This window comes from Malus sylvestris, chromosome 5 (genome assembly GCF_916048215.2).
Source record: "Malus sylvestris chromosome 5, drMalSylv7.2, whole genome shotgun sequence".
Classification (NCBI taxonomy): domain Eukaryota; kingdom Viridiplantae; phylum Streptophyta; class Magnoliopsida; order Rosales; family Rosaceae; genus Malus; species Malus sylvestris.
In genome coordinates this window covers 37,452,055-37,472,419 of record NC_062264.1, presented here as the reverse complement: position 1 = coordinate 37,472,419, position 20,365 = coordinate 37,452,055, and the positions used below count along the sequence as shown (strand labels likewise).

General features: G+C 36.4%; 3 protein-coding genes across 6 annotated transcripts; all 3 read right to left on the bottom strand.

The window, feature by feature from the left end:
* Positions 1-1,924: 1,924 nt before the first annotated feature.
* Positions 1,925-12,042, bottom strand: LOC126623370 (uncharacterized). Of its 2 annotated transcripts, none has more exons than XM_050292254.1 (6): positions 11,993-12,042; positions 3,276-3,493; positions 3,013-3,189; positions 2,679-2,903; positions 2,442-2,570; positions 1,925-2,323 (listed from the first exon to the last, which is right to left on the bottom strand). In XM_050292254.1, exons 2-6 carry the CDS (start codon positions 3,480-3,482, stop codon positions 2,093-2,095), a joined length of 969 nt encoding a protein of 322 aa, XP_050148211.1. In that variant the 5' UTR covers positions 3,483-3,493; positions 11,993-12,042; the 3' UTR covers positions 1,925-2,092. The 2 variants fall into 2 exon arrangements, with proteins under 2 accessions (XP_050148211.1, XP_050148210.1); XM_050292253.1 differs by lacking the exon at positions 11,993-12,042 and adding an exon at positions 4,063-4,191.
* On the bottom strand, positions 9,958-16,486 carry LOC126623369 (uncharacterized). 3 transcript variants are annotated; one of them, XM_050292252.1, is made up of 6 exons: positions 16,359-16,486; positions 15,601-15,818; positions 15,338-15,514; positions 14,984-15,208; positions 10,301-10,429; positions 9,958-10,203 (listed from the first exon to the last, which is right to left on the bottom strand). In XM_050292252.1, the coding sequence occupies exons 2-6, from the start codon at positions 15,805-15,807 to the stop codon at positions 9,973-9,975; spliced, it is 969 nt and encodes a 322-aa protein (XP_050148209.1). In that variant the 5' UTR covers positions 15,808-15,818; positions 16,359-16,486; the 3' UTR covers positions 9,958-9,972. The 3 variants fall into 3 exon arrangements, with proteins under 3 accessions (XP_050148209.1, XP_050148207.1, XP_050148206.1); XM_050292250.1 differs by lacking the exon at positions 10,301-10,429 and adding an exon at positions 14,747-14,875 and having other exon boundaries at positions 16,359-16,484; XM_050292249.1 differs by lacking the exons at positions 9,958-10,203; positions 10,301-10,429 and adding exons at positions 14,243-14,629; positions 14,747-14,875 and having other exon boundaries at positions 16,359-16,482.
* Positions 16,487-17,069: 583 nt separating this feature from the next.
* Positions 17,070-19,535, bottom strand: LOC126623368 (pentatricopeptide repeat-containing protein At4g19890). The gene has a single exon (XM_050292248.1). It carries the CDS (start codon positions 19,501-19,503, stop codon positions 17,368-17,370), a length of 2,136 nt encoding a protein of 711 aa, XP_050148205.1. The 5' UTR covers positions 19,504-19,535; the 3' UTR covers positions 17,070-17,367.
* Between the last annotated feature and the right edge of the window lie 830 nt (positions 19,536-20,365).

The window sequence follows — 20,365 nt, the reverse complement described above, 5'->3', positions numbered from 1 at the left end:
TTAAGTACATCAACAAATAGATTTTTATCCAACAAAATTGTAGTAGGATTCCATCTTGTCATATGGCCTTCATGCATGGTTGCGGCTGGATATATCAACATGGGGTTTGATTAGAGTTGTTAGGTGCATGGTCTTTATGCATGCATAGGTGACTTGCAGGTGGGATAAGTTCCAGTAGTAAGTTGGATAGGTGTCTGCAACGTGTGGGGCGTATAGACATTGAGAAAAACAAGGTGATTGTTTTGGATGTGAAAAGAGCCGTGTGTGACTATCCAACAAATTCAGTGATGGGATAAAGTTAAGTTGAAGTGGGAATAAAACAGGATTAGTATGTAGAGTCCTTATGTGCTAATCGTTTTATTTCTCAGAATATTCCATTACAAGTCTTTAGGTGCAATTGAAATCATTTGCTTATCATTCAGGCCGTGGCAAGCTAACTCGTCCCTATAAATACAAGATGCCGTGCAACATTTCAGGCCCCTGCAATTTAACACACAACTGCCCTGCGCAAACTCTCTCAACAACTTTGAGATTTTTATTTTCTCTTTTCGCTGACACATCTTCCGTTGGCATCAACAACACTGTGAAAGCAACCGGTGATATCTTAAGTCGGCATAGATAGCTCTGTCACCGCAGAATCAGCCAATCTCACAGCATCTTCCATTGGCATCAACAGCACTGCGGCGAGGACAGTTGGTTACCTATCCAAGTCTCGGTCGAGAAGGATTTCCGAATCCTTATTGGTCGAGGTCATCTCATTAGCCTTCTCGGTGAAGTGAGGTGTTACAAGTTATTACATTCGGCACATTGAAAGCCGAATTTGATATTGAACTTCGTAAGAATAGTAGCCTTGTCTTTAGGTTCGAGAACCCAAGAGGCCGAGACGTGTTCCTTCCTCGGTCGCAATCGCAAGACGCAGAAGTCAGCCACGCACCCAACACAACATCAACAAATTTACTCCTTGGCTGACGAGTTGGCACACCCCGCATTCATCGAAGGACGTAGTTAGCTTATAGATTACTCGGCCTGCGCGCCACGTAGGCTTGGTAGTTTTTAGGGTCAACACAAATAGATAAAGAAAAGTCTAAAAACAGGAGAAGATCATCATCAGTTACGTCATGCTTGTGTTCTTCCCTATGGGAGTAATTGTTTCTTTACTTATTATTAACATATCCAGAGTCCTATACTTTTATTACTATCATTTAAAAATTGCATATACAAAAAAATCATCATTTTGGAGATCTTTTAATCCTTTATATACATAAACAAATAAACGGTTTTTCACGATGATACTACTTATTATCAAAACAATTGGTTGCTTTGATATGTATGGATGACTAAAATTTTATCAAGAATTGGGATCAGAGACAGAGAGAAGTAAAGGTGATGTTCCTGGTGAGCTCTGAGTTTGACCGGTCAAATCCTGTGAGTACAAGATGCTATTGTATCGTGAGTACATGGTGCTATTGTGATCGTAAACCTTTGACATGAAAGTTGCGCCTCATCATGCAATCTTATGTAGAAAACTTAGAGCATCCCCAACAATTTGTTAACACATGACATTATATTCTTGTTTAGGTGGATCAGTGGGGTTCATTAACAGTTTCTTAGAAAGAAACTGTGGCTGTGGATCATATTTCTTGTTCAACTCTAGTAACAGCTGGAACACCTTTTGCCTCTTACGAAATTTCATTTTTGAGTTACTTGTATTGAGTCAAGTCGTTCTTCTTATTTACTTGTATTGAGTGCCACTGAACCAAACAATCATGTGCAACTTTAGTCTTAATTACAACTTATGTTGAACATTAGAAACCCTAATCCATCATATTTAAGTGTATGACAAACTAGTTCAAAAACACGGATATGAAGAGCTCATAGTTAACGGTAGTCAGCAACGTGTATTTCGAGTGTGAGAAAAGCATGATTTATAACTAGATAAAGCTCAACTCTTATTGACAAAAGTTAAGATGCAAGGTTCAAAAATACAAAAGCACGAGTTACAAATGGAAAAAAAAAAACGCACAACCTCAACACACAAACGATATGTTACATATCATATGTAGTTTGATCTGCAAGCTGCAGTGTACACAAACTATGTAGAAAACCTGTCTCTGTCATGAGGAGAAGAGTAGTCGATATGTGGGCCGACAGGAATTATTCCGAATGGATTGATAGCCGCAATGTTGTAATAGCCTCGCTTTATGTGATCTATGTTGACTGTGCTGCTCACTCCAGGAACTTGGAAGATATCTTTCGTGTAGTTAAACAAATTCGGGTATTCTCGTAGCAGTTTCTTGTTGCACTTGAAGTTGACTGCGTAAGCCTGCCATCAATGGGAAAAAATTGAATCGTTAAAGACAACGTAACAACGTCGGTGCAGAAGAAACTGGCAGAATTTTCTGACAATATAAAATCTTGAGTGAGGAAACAAGTATCAGTACCTCGTCGAATCTTATAAGAGTGACAAACAACCGAATATCTGCTTCAGACATTGTGTTCCCACACAGGTAGCGTTGCTTGCTAAGTATCTCCTCGCATTTATCCAAAGCTTCGAACAATTCTTTCACAGCCTGAGAAGAGAGAGATTAACCAGTGAAACTAATTACAAATAGTCCTTAAAGAGAATGTAAACACCAGAACCTACACAGTCGAAACTAATTACAGCTTGCAAAACATACCTCGTCATAAGGCTCCTGCTTCCTCGCAAACCCACATTTATAGACACCGTTATTTATCATGTTATATATCCATTCATTCGTCTGATCAATCTGAGATTGCAAGTGAGGCGGATACAAGTCCAAAGATGCGTTTTCAGCTATGTCGTTGAATTCGGTATTAAACATACGAATAATCTCCGAACTCTCGTTGTTGACAATTGTTTTAAGTTTTTTATCCCATAGAACCTACAAAAGTGAAAAGATCAATCACTTAGTTCCGGAAGAGAGCAATAACCAGATTAACAAAAGCGAAAGGAAAGAAAAATGAAAAGACCACTTATATGAGTGAACATACTGGAACTGTGTACTTTCCGGTATAATGAGTGCTTGCAAGATCGTAAAGTTCTCTAATAGTTTTTGCTCCGTTCAAAGGGTCAGGTTCAGCTCCAGCTACCTCGGTATCTGAAGCAGGAAAAACCCACCCCATATGCTCATCACTTTCTTTTGTTCTTTCCCATTTCGGTTTGACCGACTGAGCAAAACAAGCAGATATACAATATTAACTTGTATCTTGCAATGAAAACCTAACAAGTAATAATCTAATATAAAGTGCTCTACCGTAAAGCTGATGGCTTTCTCAAGTCCCTTGAGTTTCAAGTATGCCAGGCACCTACAAGCCCAAGGGCAAAGATATGATATATACAGATGATATCTCCCAGGTTCTGCCGGAAACTGCGAATTTGGGTCCCGTGAAATAAAGTTACGAAAAACAGAAGGAGCTCTCACAAATGCACCGGATTGTGATATCTCCATAGGTTGAGCCATTGGATAGCAATCTGAAGAATCAAACACACGAAGAAATCAGTTTCCCTTCCTATCGTTTGATTAAAATTATATGACTTCGAGCATATATATATCATCGTACTACTGTCTTCATCCAGCTACAACTCGAAATTGTCAAACCTTGATAAGAACCGAAAGGAAATTTTTACCCTTCTAAGTCTGACTAATGGACAGTTGGATGAAACTTAAGGCACACTTTTTGTTCTTCGTAATCAACCGATAATCTACGTAACAATACTTAACCCACTGAATAATCATTCTTGAAAAAGTTCTAGCTAACCCTATTCATATTTCGATATTTGGTTTCCAGTTCTGTACAGGTATTGAACAATTCACAATCACCAAATGAATAAATTTAAGAAAAATACAAGAACACCTACAGTAATCGATCAATGAAACAATCAATTAAAACTCAGATGAAATCCAACCAAAAAGAATTGTACTGGTTTTGCTTCAACGACGATAAACAGTTACCAAATGAGTTTTCACTTCTCAAAATATGAAAACTGAAATGATTATCAAACGGGCTAACCCTATATAAATGAAAAAAGATTTTAGTTACCTTCAAGAGGAAGATCTGAGGGGAGAGTCTGGGAGAAGATGTTGTTCAGGTCAGACCCGGTGGCTATAATACAAATTTTGGTAGTCTGAGGTAGTTGAGACTCAACACATGAATGGCACGTGGGGCTTTCTAAGTGGGAGTTGAGAGAACCATTAGAAGAAGTTACTTAGAAATGAGTAATGGTACAGAAACTAAATATGTATACAAAATTTTGTAAATAAAATGACATGGAAGTTGATGATTGAATTATTACTTAAACGTTGACAAACATGTTTATTTGTTATTGGCGACACATAATTTAGTTTGTGAATTATCTACAAATTTAGTCCATTACTTTTTAAGTATAAGCTCGTAAAGCTCTTTTCTTTTTGTCTTTTTTTTTATTTAAATAAAAACTCTTCTATTTTTAAACATCCAAATAAAATTTGAAATTTAATTAGGTTGCCATATAAACAAATAACTGACTTATTATTATAGCAAAATATCTTTAACTTATACCACAATATCCTAATTATGTCAAATATTCTAGTTACCCGCTCTAATTATGAGAACTAAAAGCCCTATTATAACTCATACTACCATATGCCTACCCACTTTGTGTGTGTGAACATTTTTTACTTTTGTTTTTAAAATAGGAGCCACTTAATACTACAGTTTAATGGTATTCCTCTTCACTTGTAAGTGAGAGGTCTTATGTTTGGTTCTCGTCAAAAACAAATTTAAACCACATTAAGGCTAAGCTCACTCTCATCCCTCTTAGTGTAAATAATATCGTTTGTTTAATAAATAAAAAAGGGATGGAGAAAGGGAGTGGGAGTGGGGAAAGAAGTCTTTGTCTTTTATTTTTTGTTTTATTTTTTAGTATTAGATATATGCTAGTATTACATGTATGCAGGTTTAAATCAAAAAGTCTTTTTAGCCAAAATGGTCCTTGAAATTTGCATAACACATCACTTTGGTCCCTGAGATTGAAAATTAATAGAAATGGTCTCTGAGATTATCCACCATCCATTATTTTGGTCATTCCTTTAAAAACTCCGTTAATTGTCCCAGAGATCTTGACCGGAAGTTTAGGCAATTTTCAAAACTTCGTAACTCAATCGTTTTTTAACCAAATTTGACTCATTATATATCAAAATGAAGATAGGAAAGTGTTGAACAAGATTATACCATTTTGAAGCCCAATGGTTGTCGGAGATGGCCGGAAGATATATTGAAAGGTGACTGGTCCACGGGAAAACTAGAACTCACCAGAAACTGGATAAACTTTAAACGCTCATAACTTTTTCAATACTCACGAAATTGAGTGATTCAAAAATAAAAATCATACTTCTCAACGAGACGAAGAGAATGATATCTATCTCGATAACTACTTTTCCGTGGTTTGACTGAAAAACTACTCGAAAGTGGCTAACTCGAGACCAAGATAACCACTTTCGAAAAAGGTACCATTCTCTTTATCTTGTCGATTTAGCCATCGAAAAAGGTACCATTCTCTTTATCTTGTCGAGAAGTATGATTTTTGTTTTTGAATCACTCAATTTCGTTGAGCATTGAAGAAGTTATGAATGTTTAAAGTCCACCCAGTTTCTGTAGAGTTTTCCAGTTTTCTCACGGACCAGTCACCTTTCAGGCTATTTTCCGGCCATGTCCAGCAACCATTGGGCTTTCAAATGATATAATCTTGTTTTACACGTTCCTATCTTCATTTTGATATATTATGGGTCGAATTTGGTTAAAAAAATGATTGTACGAAGCTTTGAAAATTGCCCAAACATTCGGCCAAGAGCTTTGGGACACTTAACAGAGTTTTTAACGGAATGACCAAAATAATGGATGGTCAGGGACTATTTCTATTGATTTTCAATCTCTGAGACCAAAGTGATATGTTATGCAATCTCAGAGACCATTTTCGCTAAAAAGCTAATAAAAAAAACAAAATTTGGTTTTGTGAAATTACATTACCAGCCATAAATTTTTGGTTTTTACTTTTTGTGTGATAGAACATTAAATAGTATTTTTGCTCTTTTTTGGTTGATAAAGAATATTTTGTTTATAGTTGTCTAATTTCCATTTGCAAACCTCCAAAAATATTAATTACCTACCAATATAAAACATTTAACTGATTTACCTATATGTAAATTCTTTTGATACACTAATTTACCTATTAGTATTATAATTAGTAATTGAACTCGCGTGATGCCTTGGGTTTTAAAACTGTATTAAACGTGTGAAGTATATAAAATTCCATTTGCATCCATATCAAAAGTCTAAAGTCCATCCAAAGTGTATTTGGAGATCAGAAAATATAAATGTCTGAGTAAATGTAGAAAATCTTAAATGCATTTGGACACACATACCATTTGATAAAAAAATTAAAAAAAAAAAAGGATTCTTGGTATGCTGCAACCAAAATAATGCAAATAGCCAGGTTAAAATATCATCCAAATTTTTCCATCTACATTATGAACTTATTATTCAAAATATTCTAGCAACCTTTATACAATAGGTTGGTTTGCCAATCAACTTTTCAAAAATAGGCGTTGAGAGAACACAGAAAAAAAAGGAACTTGTCAAAACAAATTTTCTGCCCAGAGGCTTTAGGTCTCAAGGCAGTTCAGCTCTGTGTGAATGTGAGTTTTAAGTAGGACAATTAAGTGCCAAACTTTTTTCCATACCTACTGTATCGTCATACCCACTGAGCGAGAGAACAGGGGGAAGTCGGATGGAGAGGGGCGACGCGGCTGGATGTCCAGCTTTTGGTGCAGCTGCGACCAGGAAGAGGTCGAGTTGAAGATGGAAAGAAACTACTTTGTAGTGGTGATCTTGAGCTACGTCGTGCCCAAATTCAACGAAAAAGCCAAACTAAGTCGCGCAGAGAGAGAGAATCGGAAGAATAAAGAAGGAAAGGAATGGAAGCAGAGAAGTTGAAAGTGAGACAATTCAGCTGCCTTCCACGATTGCCAACACATGCATACTAGGGGTAGATTCATAAATGAACTGCGCTAAACACACAAAAAAAGGAACATTGAGAGCAGCTGAGGCAATTTGACCAAGTTAATGTTGTCTATATTGAGGAAAAACAAAAGATCATTAAATTGAAAAAAATAATAAAAATCAATACTATTTCAACTAAACTTATATCCCAACCAAGCAAAATAAATGCACAGTAACACTATCTATAACTATAGAAATAATGAACTAAACAGATATAACAATGCATAATATCATTTCAATAGCAAAAATTAAAAAATTGAACACCACTTATTCAAAAAGACAAAAATAAAAAATTGAGATCAATACAATTGCTATAAGTTGTCTGAATAGTGATTCTAATAATTAAATACAATTTTAATAGAGACCTGGTGACCTACAAAATATTATCTTCCATGCTCAATCCGGAAAGTGATTATCTAGTCACATGAAGGAATTAAGTGAGAGTGAGTTTATGTGTGGAGCTAAAGCTTTATGTATTATATATAGAGAGACCTCCATTCCTCTCCTTTTCACTACTCATGGTGCATATTTTCTGACTAATCTGTCTTCCTCCTCACAGTAGGCAACGTGTACATAATACATCACACATATCATCTTTTTTACAGTTTATGTTCCAAACAAATTTCATAGTGAAGAACTGTTCTTCACTATACATCTATCTTGTAAGTTCCATAATTTTCATCACCACCCCTCCTCAGTATCATGGCAAGAAACTCCATAGCACGTATCCTCTTTTGGAAACACTTGGAGGAAAGCCTAAGTAAGCACTCTGAGAGTTTGGAAAAAATTATTAATCTTTACTTGATAAAGTAAGTGTTGGACATAATTTTTCAGGGCCGGAGTAAGACATATTGGATTATGCCTACCTCAGAAGTTCAGTCATAGACTCAGTAGCCTCCATTGCAGAGTTGACTGGGTTGGTTTGATATTGTTGTGCTTTGAAAAAAAGCTGTTGTGAGAATAAGCGGCTGTGAAATAAATCAGCAGAGTGTTTGGTAAACTTTTTTGTAAAAGTGCTTTTGGAAAAAAAAGTAGTTTGATGGTGGGTCTTTTCATTAAAGGAGTACTGTAGCTCCGTGTGCTTTGAAAAAAAGCCAGTTTTCCAAAGCTGCAAATAGCAGCTTCAGCTTTTTCCTTTGATTTCAGCTTATTCTCACAGCAGCTTCCAAAATAAGCTTCTTTTTTTTCAGTTTACCAAACACCTAAAACCCTCACAGCTTTTTTTCATGGGTGCTTTTTTTTTAAGCACCTCACTCCCAAACCACCCCTAAATGGGTCAACGGTGCCACCATCATTGGTTCTAGAATCAATGGGCGAAGTCATATAAATACACCTTCTAGAGTTATCTGTGATAACACAATCTCTGCATACTTATTCTCTTGCCTACTACTTGAGTCTTAATATTACTTACACACTTGACTGTCAGGCTTTGACCGACACACATCCCCTCCGCGATCCTAGGCTTGCTTACGCCGATTTGTTCTTTTACAGGTTAACGAGTTTGGGCATTTCCATCACAAGTAGCGGTGCGTAAATTTGATTCCAATTAACTGTAAGAATCTTGATTCATCCATTCCATCACAAAACCAAACCAAAAAAAAAAAAAACATAAAAACCCAGGCAAACCAAACCCTTTTTCTAGATGTCTAGAATGTATATAATATAACAAATGGGTTTCTCAGTCGAACTCGTATGCTTTAATTTTCGGAAATGAAGATGCATAAAAATCAGAGAAATCAAATAAAAAACATGAGCAGAAGAGTGACTACTTGCCTGTGGGACTTTGTTGAGAGAGTGATAGAGGCTCTTCGAAAAGTAAAATTCAACATAAAACTAAAATCAAAAGGAGATTTTACAACATTGAATTGATTTTGGAGAGAGGGCTAGAGAGAGAGAGGGGAGAGAGATGACAATTTATCTCTTTGCGTATTACAAATGATGAGAGAGAGAGAGATTACAATACCTTCTCTGATCAGCGTATTACAAATGAAGGAAGAAGGAGGAGGGAGCTTCGATTTAAGATTGCGATAATTAGGGGTGGGCAATTGGAACTAAAAACCAAAATCGAAACATGAACTAAATCGGACCGCACAGAATGATTCGATTTTGCGGTTTTGAAACGGTTTCGGTTTTGAAATTCTTTTATCATCATTTAAGTATCACATATGCAAAAAATCACTCATTTTGGAAATCTCTTAGCCATTAATGTGCTGCAAACAAATGGACGATTCATCATGACGATGATACTTGTTGACACGAAAGTTGCTCTCCCTCATGCGATCTTATGTAGAAAACTTAGAGCATCTCCAACAATTTTGTTCAACTAGGGTTAACACATAACATTATATTCTTGTTTAGGTGAATCATGTCGGGGTTAATTAACAGTTTACCAGAGAGTAACTGTGGATGTGGATCATATTCTCGTTCAACTCTAGTAACAGTTGGAACACTTTTTGACTCTTATGAAATTTTAATTTTGAGTTACATGTATTGAGTTAAGTCATTCTTTTTACCTACAACAGTCTTTCATAAGATCTAAATTCAACACCTCATTCAACAAAGTAAGGACTGAATGTCGCTGAATCAATGATCATGTGCTACTTTAGCCTTAATTGCAACTTATGTTGAACATCAGAAACCCTAATCCATCATATTTAAGTGTATGATAAACTACTTCAAAAACGTGAATATAAATATCGCATTGTTAACAGGATTTAGTAACATGTATTTTGAGGGAGAGAAATGCATGATGTATAAGTTATAACTAGATAGAGCTCATTTCTTATTGACTAGAAGTTAATTAAGACGCAAGATTCAAAAGTACAAAAACACACGTTACAAATAGAACAAAAGCACACAACCTCAACACACAAGCGATATGTAGTTTGGTCTCCAAGGTGCAGTGTACACAAACTATGTAGAAAACCTGTCTCTGTCATGAGGAGAAGAGTAGTCGATATTTGGGCCGATAGGAACTATTCCGGATGGATTGACAGCCAGAAGGCCATAATAGCCTCGCCTTATGTGCTCCATGTTGACTGAGCTGCTCACTCCAGGAACTTGGAAGATATCTTTCGTGTAGTTAAACAAATTCGGGTATTCTCTTAGTAGTTTCTTGTTGCACTTGAAGTTGACTGCGTAAGCCTGCCATCAATGGGAAAAATTGTATCGTTAAAGACAATGTAACGACGTGGGTGCAGAAGAAATTGGCAGAATTTTCTGACAAAACAAGTATAAGTACCTCGTCGAATCTTATAAGAGTGACAAACAACCGAATATCTGCTTCAGACAATGTGTTCCCACACAAGTATCGTTGCTTGCTAAGTATCTCCTCGCATTTATCCAAAGCTTCGAACAATTCTTTCACAGCCTGAGAAGAGAAAGATTAACCAATGAATTTGAGATGGCACAAATAGTCCTTAAAGATAATGTAAACACCAGAACCTGCACAGTCGTAATTACAACTTGCAAAATATACCTCTTCATAAGGCTCCTGATTCCTCGCAAACCCACATTTATAGACACCGTTATTTATCTTGTCATATATCCATTCATTTGTCTGATCAATTTGAGATTGCAAGTGAGGAGGATATAAGTCCATAGATGCGTTTTCAGCCATGTCGTTGAATTCAGTATTAAACATACGAATAATCTCCGCACTCTCGTTGTTGACAATTGTTTTAAGTTTTTTATCCCATAGAACCTATAAAAGTAATAAGATGGATCACTTAGTTCCAGAAAATCAAAAATAACGAGAGAGCAATAGCCAGAATAACAACAGCGAAAGGAGAAAAAAAATGAAAAGGCCACTTAATATGATTGAACATACTGGAACTGTGTACTTTCCGGAATACTGTGTGCTTGCAAGTTCGTAAAGTTCTCTAATAGTTTTTGCTCCATTCAAAGGGTCAGGTTCAGCTCCAGCTACCTCGGCATCTGAAGCAGGAAAAAGCCACCCCATATGCTCATCGGTTTCTTTTGTTCTTCCCCATGTTGGTTTGACTGACTGAGCAAAACAAGCATATATACAAACACAAGATTAATTTGTCTTTTGCAATGAAAATCTAAAGTAATAATCTAAGATAAAGTGCTATACCGTAAAGCTGATGGCTTTCTCAAGTCCTTTGATTTTCAAGTATGCAAGGCACCTAGAAGCCCAAGGGCAACCATATGATATATACAGATGATATCTCCCAGGTTCTGCCGGAAACTGCGAATTCGGGTCCCGTGAAATGAAGTTATGGAATACGGAAGCAGTTCTCAAAAATGCACCGGATTTTGATATGTCCGTAGTTTGAGCCATCTGATAGCTGTCTGAAGAATCAAACACATGAAGAAATCAGTTTCCCTTCCAATCGTTTTAATAAAATTATATGACTTCAAGCATATATATATATATCATCCTACTGTCTTCAATCCAGCTATAAGCCTATATATATCATCCTACTGTCTTCAATCCAGCTATAAGCCTATAACTCGAAAGTCAAACTAAAAGGAAATATTTACCTTTCCAAAGTCTGACTAATGAACGGTTAAATGAAACTTAAGCCACACTCTTTGTTCTTCGAAGTCAACGGATGATCTGTGTAACAATTCTTAACCCACTGAATAATTTTTCTTGAAAAAGTTCTAACTAACCCTATTCATACTTGGTTTCCAATTCTGTACAGGTATTGAACAATTCGCAATCACCAAATGAATCAGTTTAAGAAAAACAAAAGAACACCTACGTACAAGTATTCGATCATCGAAAGAATTAAAACATAGATAAAAGAATTCCAACGGAAAAGGATTGTACCCTTTAGTTTTTGCTTCAAAGTTCATAAATAATTACTAAACAAGCTATTAATTTTCAAAAAATGAAACAAAATATTAACAACTGAAATGATTATCAAACCAACGACCTTAGTAATCGAAAAAGATTTTTAGCTACCTTCAAGGGGAGGATCTGAGGGGAGAGACTGGGAGAGGGAGATGTTGTTCAGGTCTGACCCGGTGGGTATAATACAAATTTTGGCAGTCTTCTTGTTTAATTGTTTCTTGTTTGTCAATGCTTTGAAGTTTTGAACTTTGAACTTTGAAGCCGTGAGGTGGTTGGGAAAGAGATTTTTCAGTGTGATCGGTACATGGTGTGGTACATCACGTGTCATTTACAAATAGTGAGATATGTGTGCTAAAAAGTTAATAACTTAAAAAATAAAATTTCACATCACTCATATAAAAACACATGATGTACCACTTGTGTTCCCGTCACAACTAAAAATTTCTCGTGATTGGGTGGCTTGAGTCACACGTGAACGGCACTTGGGGCTTTCTAAGTGGGAGTTGAGAGAATCATTAGAAAGGGTTATTCAGAAAATGGCCGGTAGAGCTTTTTTTTTTTTTTTTTTATAATAAAAACTCATTTATTTTTGAAGGATGTTTTACATATAAAGACAAAAATAAATATTATATTTCAATGAACTTTACTAATTTTTAAACATTACAATGAGAGAGAAAAATACAAGAACTACTAATGCCCAGTCCATAACCATAGAATCAGTTTTTTTTTATAATACCAATTATACCCCTAACATTTATACTTGTTAATATAGCCCAACCCACACACAACCATGGTCTAAAATATCCATAATATCCCGATATTTTCATCAAAATTTCCATGTTTTTAGACTACCGATGTTTTTTTGGACTACCGATATTTCCGATATCATCGATATTTTAGACCTTGCTAAGTCACTCATGTATCTTACCATGCAATGTATAAAGTGTAAAATATTGTACTAATTCATTATATATAAATGATTATGGTATGTTTAAACTTCTTTTATTAATTACTACATATTTTCTACACTCACAATATTTGCCAGCTCACTATATAATCAACTTAAATCAGTTATATCTAACATGCAATGCATTTCCTTCCAATTTTTTGTGATAAACTAATAGATAATTTATTAAATAAACATCCTGCAAAGTTTCAATAAAAATTTCCAAGTTTTTCTTACAATTTCGGTGGTTTTTATTCAATTTTTATCGATATCGATAATATCCCGATATTTCCATCGAAATTTCCGTGTTTTTGGACTACCGATATTTCCGATATCATCGATATTTAATACCACAACCTAATGAAATTGATGTGTGTTATCAGCTCAACCCCTTCTCGACATTTTTGCAAAATTAGTTTCGAAACTAGATGTAAAATTAGTTTTGTATAATTTTTAGTAGTACTAGTTTGTAAAGTTTTACTAAAATCATTTTGTAGACTTTCAGCAAAACACATGCCATCAGTCCAACCCCTATTCAACCGTTTGTGCAGAATTAATTTCCAGTATATGTAGAATCGGTTGTATATTTTGTTTACTAAACCAATTTGTATAGTTTTAGTATAATCAGTTTGTATTTTTATAACAAAATGGCATACATGCCATCAATCCAACTCGTGCTCGACTATTTTTGTAGAATTAGTTTCAATTTGCATCAAACAAATGGATGATTCATCATGATGATGCTATTTGTTATCAAAACCATTGACTGGTTTAGCCGGGGGGAGGAGGGGTGGTTCCAAATTAATTATGTGGCGAAGGACTATCATGATACTATGATGTTTAGTATCAATGATATAATGTTATGTTTAAACGTATTTTCACATATCATTGTATTGTTAGTACAAGATGCTATGACGATTGTAAACCCTTGACATGAAAGTTGCTCTGCATCATGCGATCTTATGCTGAAAACGTAGAGCATCTCCAACAATTTTGTTAAATTAGGGTTAACAGAACATTATATTTCTTGTTTAGGTGAATCATGCGGGGGTTGATTAACAGTTTACCAGAAAGTAACTGTAGTTGTGGATCATATTCTTGTTCAACTCTAGTAACAGTTGGAACACTTTTTGCCTCTTCTGAAATTTCAGTTTTGAGTTACTTGTATTGGGTTAAGTCATTCTTCTTATATACAACTATCATTCATAAGATTGAATTCAAGACCTCATTCAACAAAGTAAGGGACTAAGTGCCGTTGGACCAAATGATCATGTGCTAGTTATAACTTATGTTGAATGTTAGAAGCCCTAATCCATCATATTTAAGCGTATGACAAATTCCTTAAAAAACGTGAATATGATGAGCGCATAATTAATAGTATTTAGTAACTTGTATTTAGACCGAGAGAAATGCACGATATATAACTAGATAGAGCTCAATTCCTATTGACAAAAGTTAAGATGCAAGATTCAAAAGTACAAAAGCACACGTTACAAATAGAACAAAAGCGCACAACCTCAACACACAAACGATATGTAGTTTATTGGTCTGCAAGCTGCAGTGTACACAAACTATGTAGAAAACCTGTCTCTGTCATGAGGAGAAGAGTAATCGATATTTGAGCCAATAGGAATTATTCCGGAGGGATTGATAGCCGCCATGGTGTAATAACCTCGCTTTATGTGATCCATGTTGACAGAGCTGCTCACTCCAGGAACTTGGAAGATATCTTTCGTGTAGTTAAACAAATTCGGGTATTCTCGTAGCAGTTTCTTGTTGCACTTGAAGTTGACTGCGTAAGCCTGCCATCAATGGGAAAAATTGTATCGTTAAAGACAATGTAACGACGTGGGTGCAGAAGAAATTGGCAGAATTTTCTGACAATATAAAATCCTGATTGAGGAAACAAGTATCAGTACCTCGTCGAATCTTATAAGAGTGACAAACAACCGAATATCTGCTTCAGACAATGTGTTCCCACACAAGTATCGTTGCTTGCTAAGTATCTCCTCGCATTTATCCAAAGCTTCGAACAATTCTTTCACAGCCTGGGAAGAGAAAGATAAACCAATGAATTTGAGATGGCACAAATAGTCCTTAAAGAGAATGTAAACATCAGAACCTGCACATTCGTAATTACAGCTTGCAAAATATACCTCGTCATAAGCCTCCTGTTTCCTCGCAAACCCACATTTATAGACACCGTTATTTATCTTGTCATATATCCATTCATTCGTCTGATCGATTTGAGATTGCAAGTGAGAAGGATACAAGTCCAAAGATGCGTTTTCAGCTGTGTCATTGAATTCAGTATTAAACATACGAATAATCTCTGCACTCTCGTTGTTGACAATTGTTTTAAGTTTTTTATCCCATAGAACCTACAAAAGTAAAAAGATCGATCACTTAGTTACAGAAAAAGTCAAAAATCTAAGAGAGGAACAACCAGAATAACAACAGCGAAGGGGAAAAAAAAAATTGAAAAGGCCACATAATATGAGTGAACATACTGGAACTGTGTACTTTCCGGTATACTGTGAGCTTGCAAGTTCGTAAAGTTCTCTAATACTTTTTGCCCCGTTCAAAGGGTCCGGTTCAGCTCCAACTACCTCGGTATCTGAAGCAGGAAACACCCACCCCATATGCTCATCGGTTTCTTTTGTTCTTCCCCATGTTGGTCTGACTGACTGGGCAAAACAAGCAGATATACAAGATTAATTTGTCTCATACAATGAAAATCTAATAAGTAATAATCTAATATAAAGTGCTATACCGTAAAGCTGATGGCTTTCTCAAGTCCCTTGATTTTCAAGTATGCGAGGCACCTAGAAGCCCAAGGGCAACCATACGAGATATACAGATGATATCTCCCAGGTTCTGCCAGAAACTGCGAATTTGGGTCCCGTGAAATGAAGTTACGGAACACAGAAGCAGTTCTCAAAAATGCACCGGATTGTGATATCTCCGTAGTTTGAGCCATCTGATACCGGTCTGAAGAATCAAACACACGAAGAAATCAGTTTCCCTTCCTATCGTTTGATTAAAATTATATGACTTGAAGCATATATATCATCCTACTGTCTTCAATCCAGCTACAACTCGAAAGTCAAACCTTGATAAGAACTCAAAGGAAATTTTTACCCTTCCAAAGTCTGACTATGAAACTTAAGCCACACTCTTTGTTCTTCGTAGTCAACGGACGATCTATGTAAAATTCTTAACCCACTGAATAATATTTCTTGAAAAAGTTCTAACTAATCCTGTTCATATTTGGTTTCCAGTTCTGTAGAGTTACTGAACAATTCACAATCACCAAATGAATCAATTTAAGAAAACACAAGAACACCTACAGTAATCGATCAACGAAACAAGCAACTAAAACTCAGATGAAATCCAACTGAAAAGAATTGTAATGTTTTTTCTTCAACGACCATAAACAGTTACCAAACGAGTTTTTAGTTTTCAAAAATAAAAACTGAAATGGTTATCAAACCGACGACTCTAAATAAATGAAAAAAAGTATATAGTTACCTTCAACTTCAAGGGGGGGATCTGACGGGAGAGACTGGGAGAAGGAGATGTAGCTCGGTGGCTATAAATACAAATTTTGGAAGTCTTCTCGGTGTATTGTTTCCTCTTTGTCTGCGTCGTATATATATTTATATATGCCAATAAGCCAATGTGCCATGAATCAACGCTTTGAAGATTGAAGTCTTAAGCTGTTGCGTCGAAGTCGTAAGCTGTTGGGTCGAAGTCGTAAGCTGTTGCGTCACACGTGAATGGCACGTGGGGCTTTCTAAGTGGGAGTTGAGAGGTTTTAATCGTAAATGGATTCTGAAATTAACCAAATCGATCAATTTGGTCCTTTGTTAGACTTCCGTTAATGTTTATGTTAGTAAGCTGATGTGGCAAAATACATTACCCAAAAGTCCAATAATATAGTGCCACATAAATTATACAATTTTTTTTTTTAAAATCTCAAAACACTTCAAAGATTAACACGGGCAAGCAAACTGAGAAAAAAAAAGTGTGAAAATCATTTTCCGTAACGTTATGTGAAGTGAGTAATGCTATGGAGACTAAATGATGTGTCACTAACAAGAATAAGGACGTTTATCAACGTTTAAGTAATAAATCAATCATCAATTTTCATGTCCTTTAGTTTTCAAAACTTCGTCTCAAAATTTAGTCTCCCTAGCATTACCCTTGTGAAGTATATGCCATAAATTCAAACACTGCTGATTAATGTAAAATCCCTTCAAGCCATTTATGCTTTACCTCATTACAAAGGATACAAAGTGAAAAACAATCCCTTTCTCCAACTTAACAAGAAGGCAAAATCCAACAAGATTGCATGGCGGAAGCAGGAAGAATCATTGGCTTAGCCTGCCGGTTGCGCTTCGACCCTTTCACTTACAAATGGAGATGGCAACGCTGCCATCACCGATGAAAGGGAGACCTGCTTCAGCAGTCCAACTTCTGAAGGCCACCAGATTTTGGTAGCCAATAAAACGAGCCAGTTTTCGGTATATTTCAGCTGCTAGCCAATTCCTTTAGAGATCCTCTCAGTCAAATCTGAAACGAGAGCATACTTGTTGCTCTCATAGCATGCTGTCATAAACGCTGCCAATGTCACACGGTCCACGTTTTGGTCCTTGTCTACTAATTTATGAAAGAACAATGCTGCTATCCCTACTTTCTTCTCACTACAAAGCTTCCTGACCAATGTATTCACTGTGCGGATCCAGAGCTTCTTTTCTAGCCTTTCCAACATAACCATAGCAGCGGCAGAGTCATCTTTCATGCAGTACTTGTAAGCTAATGTAAATCTAGTGACTTCACAGGGCGATAGCCCTTTGTCCATCATGGTATCATATAACCTACGAGCCTCTTCCAATTTCTCCTCCTTACAGAGCCCACTTATCAGAGCACCGTAAGTAATACTATCAGGCGCACAACCATGGTCACCCATCCTTTGGAAATACTTAATAGCAGAAGCAATATTTCCATCCCGACAATGCCCACAAATCATGGATGTATAGGTTTCCTTGGTGGGAATCAAGTCAGCCCTGACAACAAACTCAAGAAGTTTCTCGCTTTCTTTCATTTTCTTTTGCCTGCAGAAGGCAGCAATCAAAGTTGTATACAAATGTATATCAGGCTGCAATCCAACCTTCACCATCTTAGTAAAAAACACCAGGGCCGCATTAATATCAGCCCGTTTGCAGTGCTCAGATATGAAAATTGTATACGTGACCCTATCAGCTGCCAATCCTCGGCGAAAGCCCTTCCTAATCAGTTTATTTGCTTCTTCAACCCTCCCCCTTTTACAGAGACTGTCAATTACTGCATTGTATGTATAGATATTAGGAGGGAATCCTTCTTTATCCATTATATCCATCAACTCATATGCTCTTTCAAAGTTCCCAGCTTTACAATGCCCTGAAACTAGAGAAGTATACGTGTTGGTGTTAGGAACTAATCCTTGTTCTTTCATCCTGCTCAATAACATCTCCGCGCGGCTCATTTTGTCCTCTTGGCAATATCCATTAATCATAGCAGTATATGTATGTACATTTGGCTTGTGATTATCGCTCCGGACAAGCTTAAGAAACAGTCTAAACGCCCTTTCAGTCCAGCCTTTCTTGCAGAGCCCATCAATCAATGCTGTGTGTGTATACACATTCGGCTTCCAACCTTTCCTCACCATTTCCTCCAACATTTCAAATGCTTGTTTAATGCTGCCCCTCTTGCACAACCCATTAATCATCGTCGTGAAATTAATCAAATTCGGCTTCACACCCATCCTAATCATCTTATCAAAACACCAAGACGCTCGACCTACAAGACCCTTCTCGCAAAACATGTTTATGATCAAAGTAAACGATGCATTATCCAAAACAAAACCTCTCTCGAGCATCTTACCCAACCACCTATCCGCGTCTGAAACCCTCCCGTTCCTACAAAACCCAACAACCATAGACTTATAGCTCAAGGAATCAGGAGACACACCTCTATCACACATTTCCTCGAACAGATTCTCTGCATACTCAACCAAACCCAAATCGCAAGCAATCCCAAGAACACAATTCAACGTCCGAGAACTCAACGCAAGACCCTGATTCTGTATCTCAAAGACCATATCAGCAGCCTCCTTCAACCTCTCAATCTCAGCGAAATTCATCACCATACAATGAACCACCTCATGGGCTCTCTCCAGATTCCCATTGCGAAGTATCGCCATTGCGCAGAATATGTAAAGCCGCATGAAATATCGAAACTTGGGAAACCCAATTGCCCAGTAAAAGAAACTCAGCGCCGCCATGGAACCTGCTTCCTGAGCCAGTGAAGCAACGACGGAAATGGCCTGCTCGTGGGTCAAAGATTCAGGATTTAAGTCGAGATTGAGCTTCGGAGGCGAAGATCTCAGATGGGTTTGCGGGGAATAGGATTGGTATACCAATGAGCAGATCGAGCTGACAAGTGACTGCGATTGAGAAGAAGCGGCGGCGGCGGCGATGGCGGTGGTGGTTGCAGAGTTTGGGTCGTCATAGTGACTGTAAGAAGAGAGTGTTCTGAGAGAGAAGAGGGTGTAGAATAGAGAAATGGGGGTTGAAGCAGGGGATAATAGCTTCAGTTGGAGTTCTTGGGTTCTCAGAATTCGCAGAGAAACCATGAAGCTTCACAGTTCGTTTGGTTCTACTGCCCACCAATATTCGTAGCTTTCAAGTTTTTTTTCTTCTTTTGAATTATTATTTTCATTAATTTGGACGGGCCGGGCCTGGACGAATTTGAATATTGGGCTTTTCTTTGATGAACATATTTCTAGCAATCAAAACTTTTTTTTATTATTTGTTTTTGGTTTTATGGCTGCAATTAATTTTTGTAATTTTATAGATTTGAATCTGTTGATGTAAAATTGTGTATTATTCACTCTTTTCGGATCAGATTGATTATTTTAATTCTAGTACACTAATACATACAATGTGAAAGTATAAGTTAAATTTAGGATAATGCTATTCACATATCATTTGTTACCTCTCACATGGTCTTGTTAATTTTTCTATTGATCTTTATTAATTTATTCATTTTGACGACCGAAAACTGAATATGTTGATAGCACTACCCTAAATTCATATGTAAGAAAAAAATGTGACTGGATTTGAGCTCACAATACAAAAATGTTGGTTTTGTTTTAATACTGAATATATACCTAACTTTATTATTTAATTTGCATGTGAACTTCCAAAAATTTCAAGGTACATTTCACCTTTCATTAGCAATGAATAGTTTTATAGCAAATGTAATGACAACATTAACTAAATCACATTCATTTACAAGAAAATTAAGATATTCCAAGATCCATCTAACCACCATTTCTAGATATAGTGAAAAGGACAAAAGAACCCACCATAATCCATTGTAATTATTCTCTTGGGGGCACTTATGATGCTGTAATGAACATATATAGTGCACTAGATTTTTATTTTTGCATTATGCTTCGTTTTATATGGTAAACTTCTCCTGTCTAAGTTTAT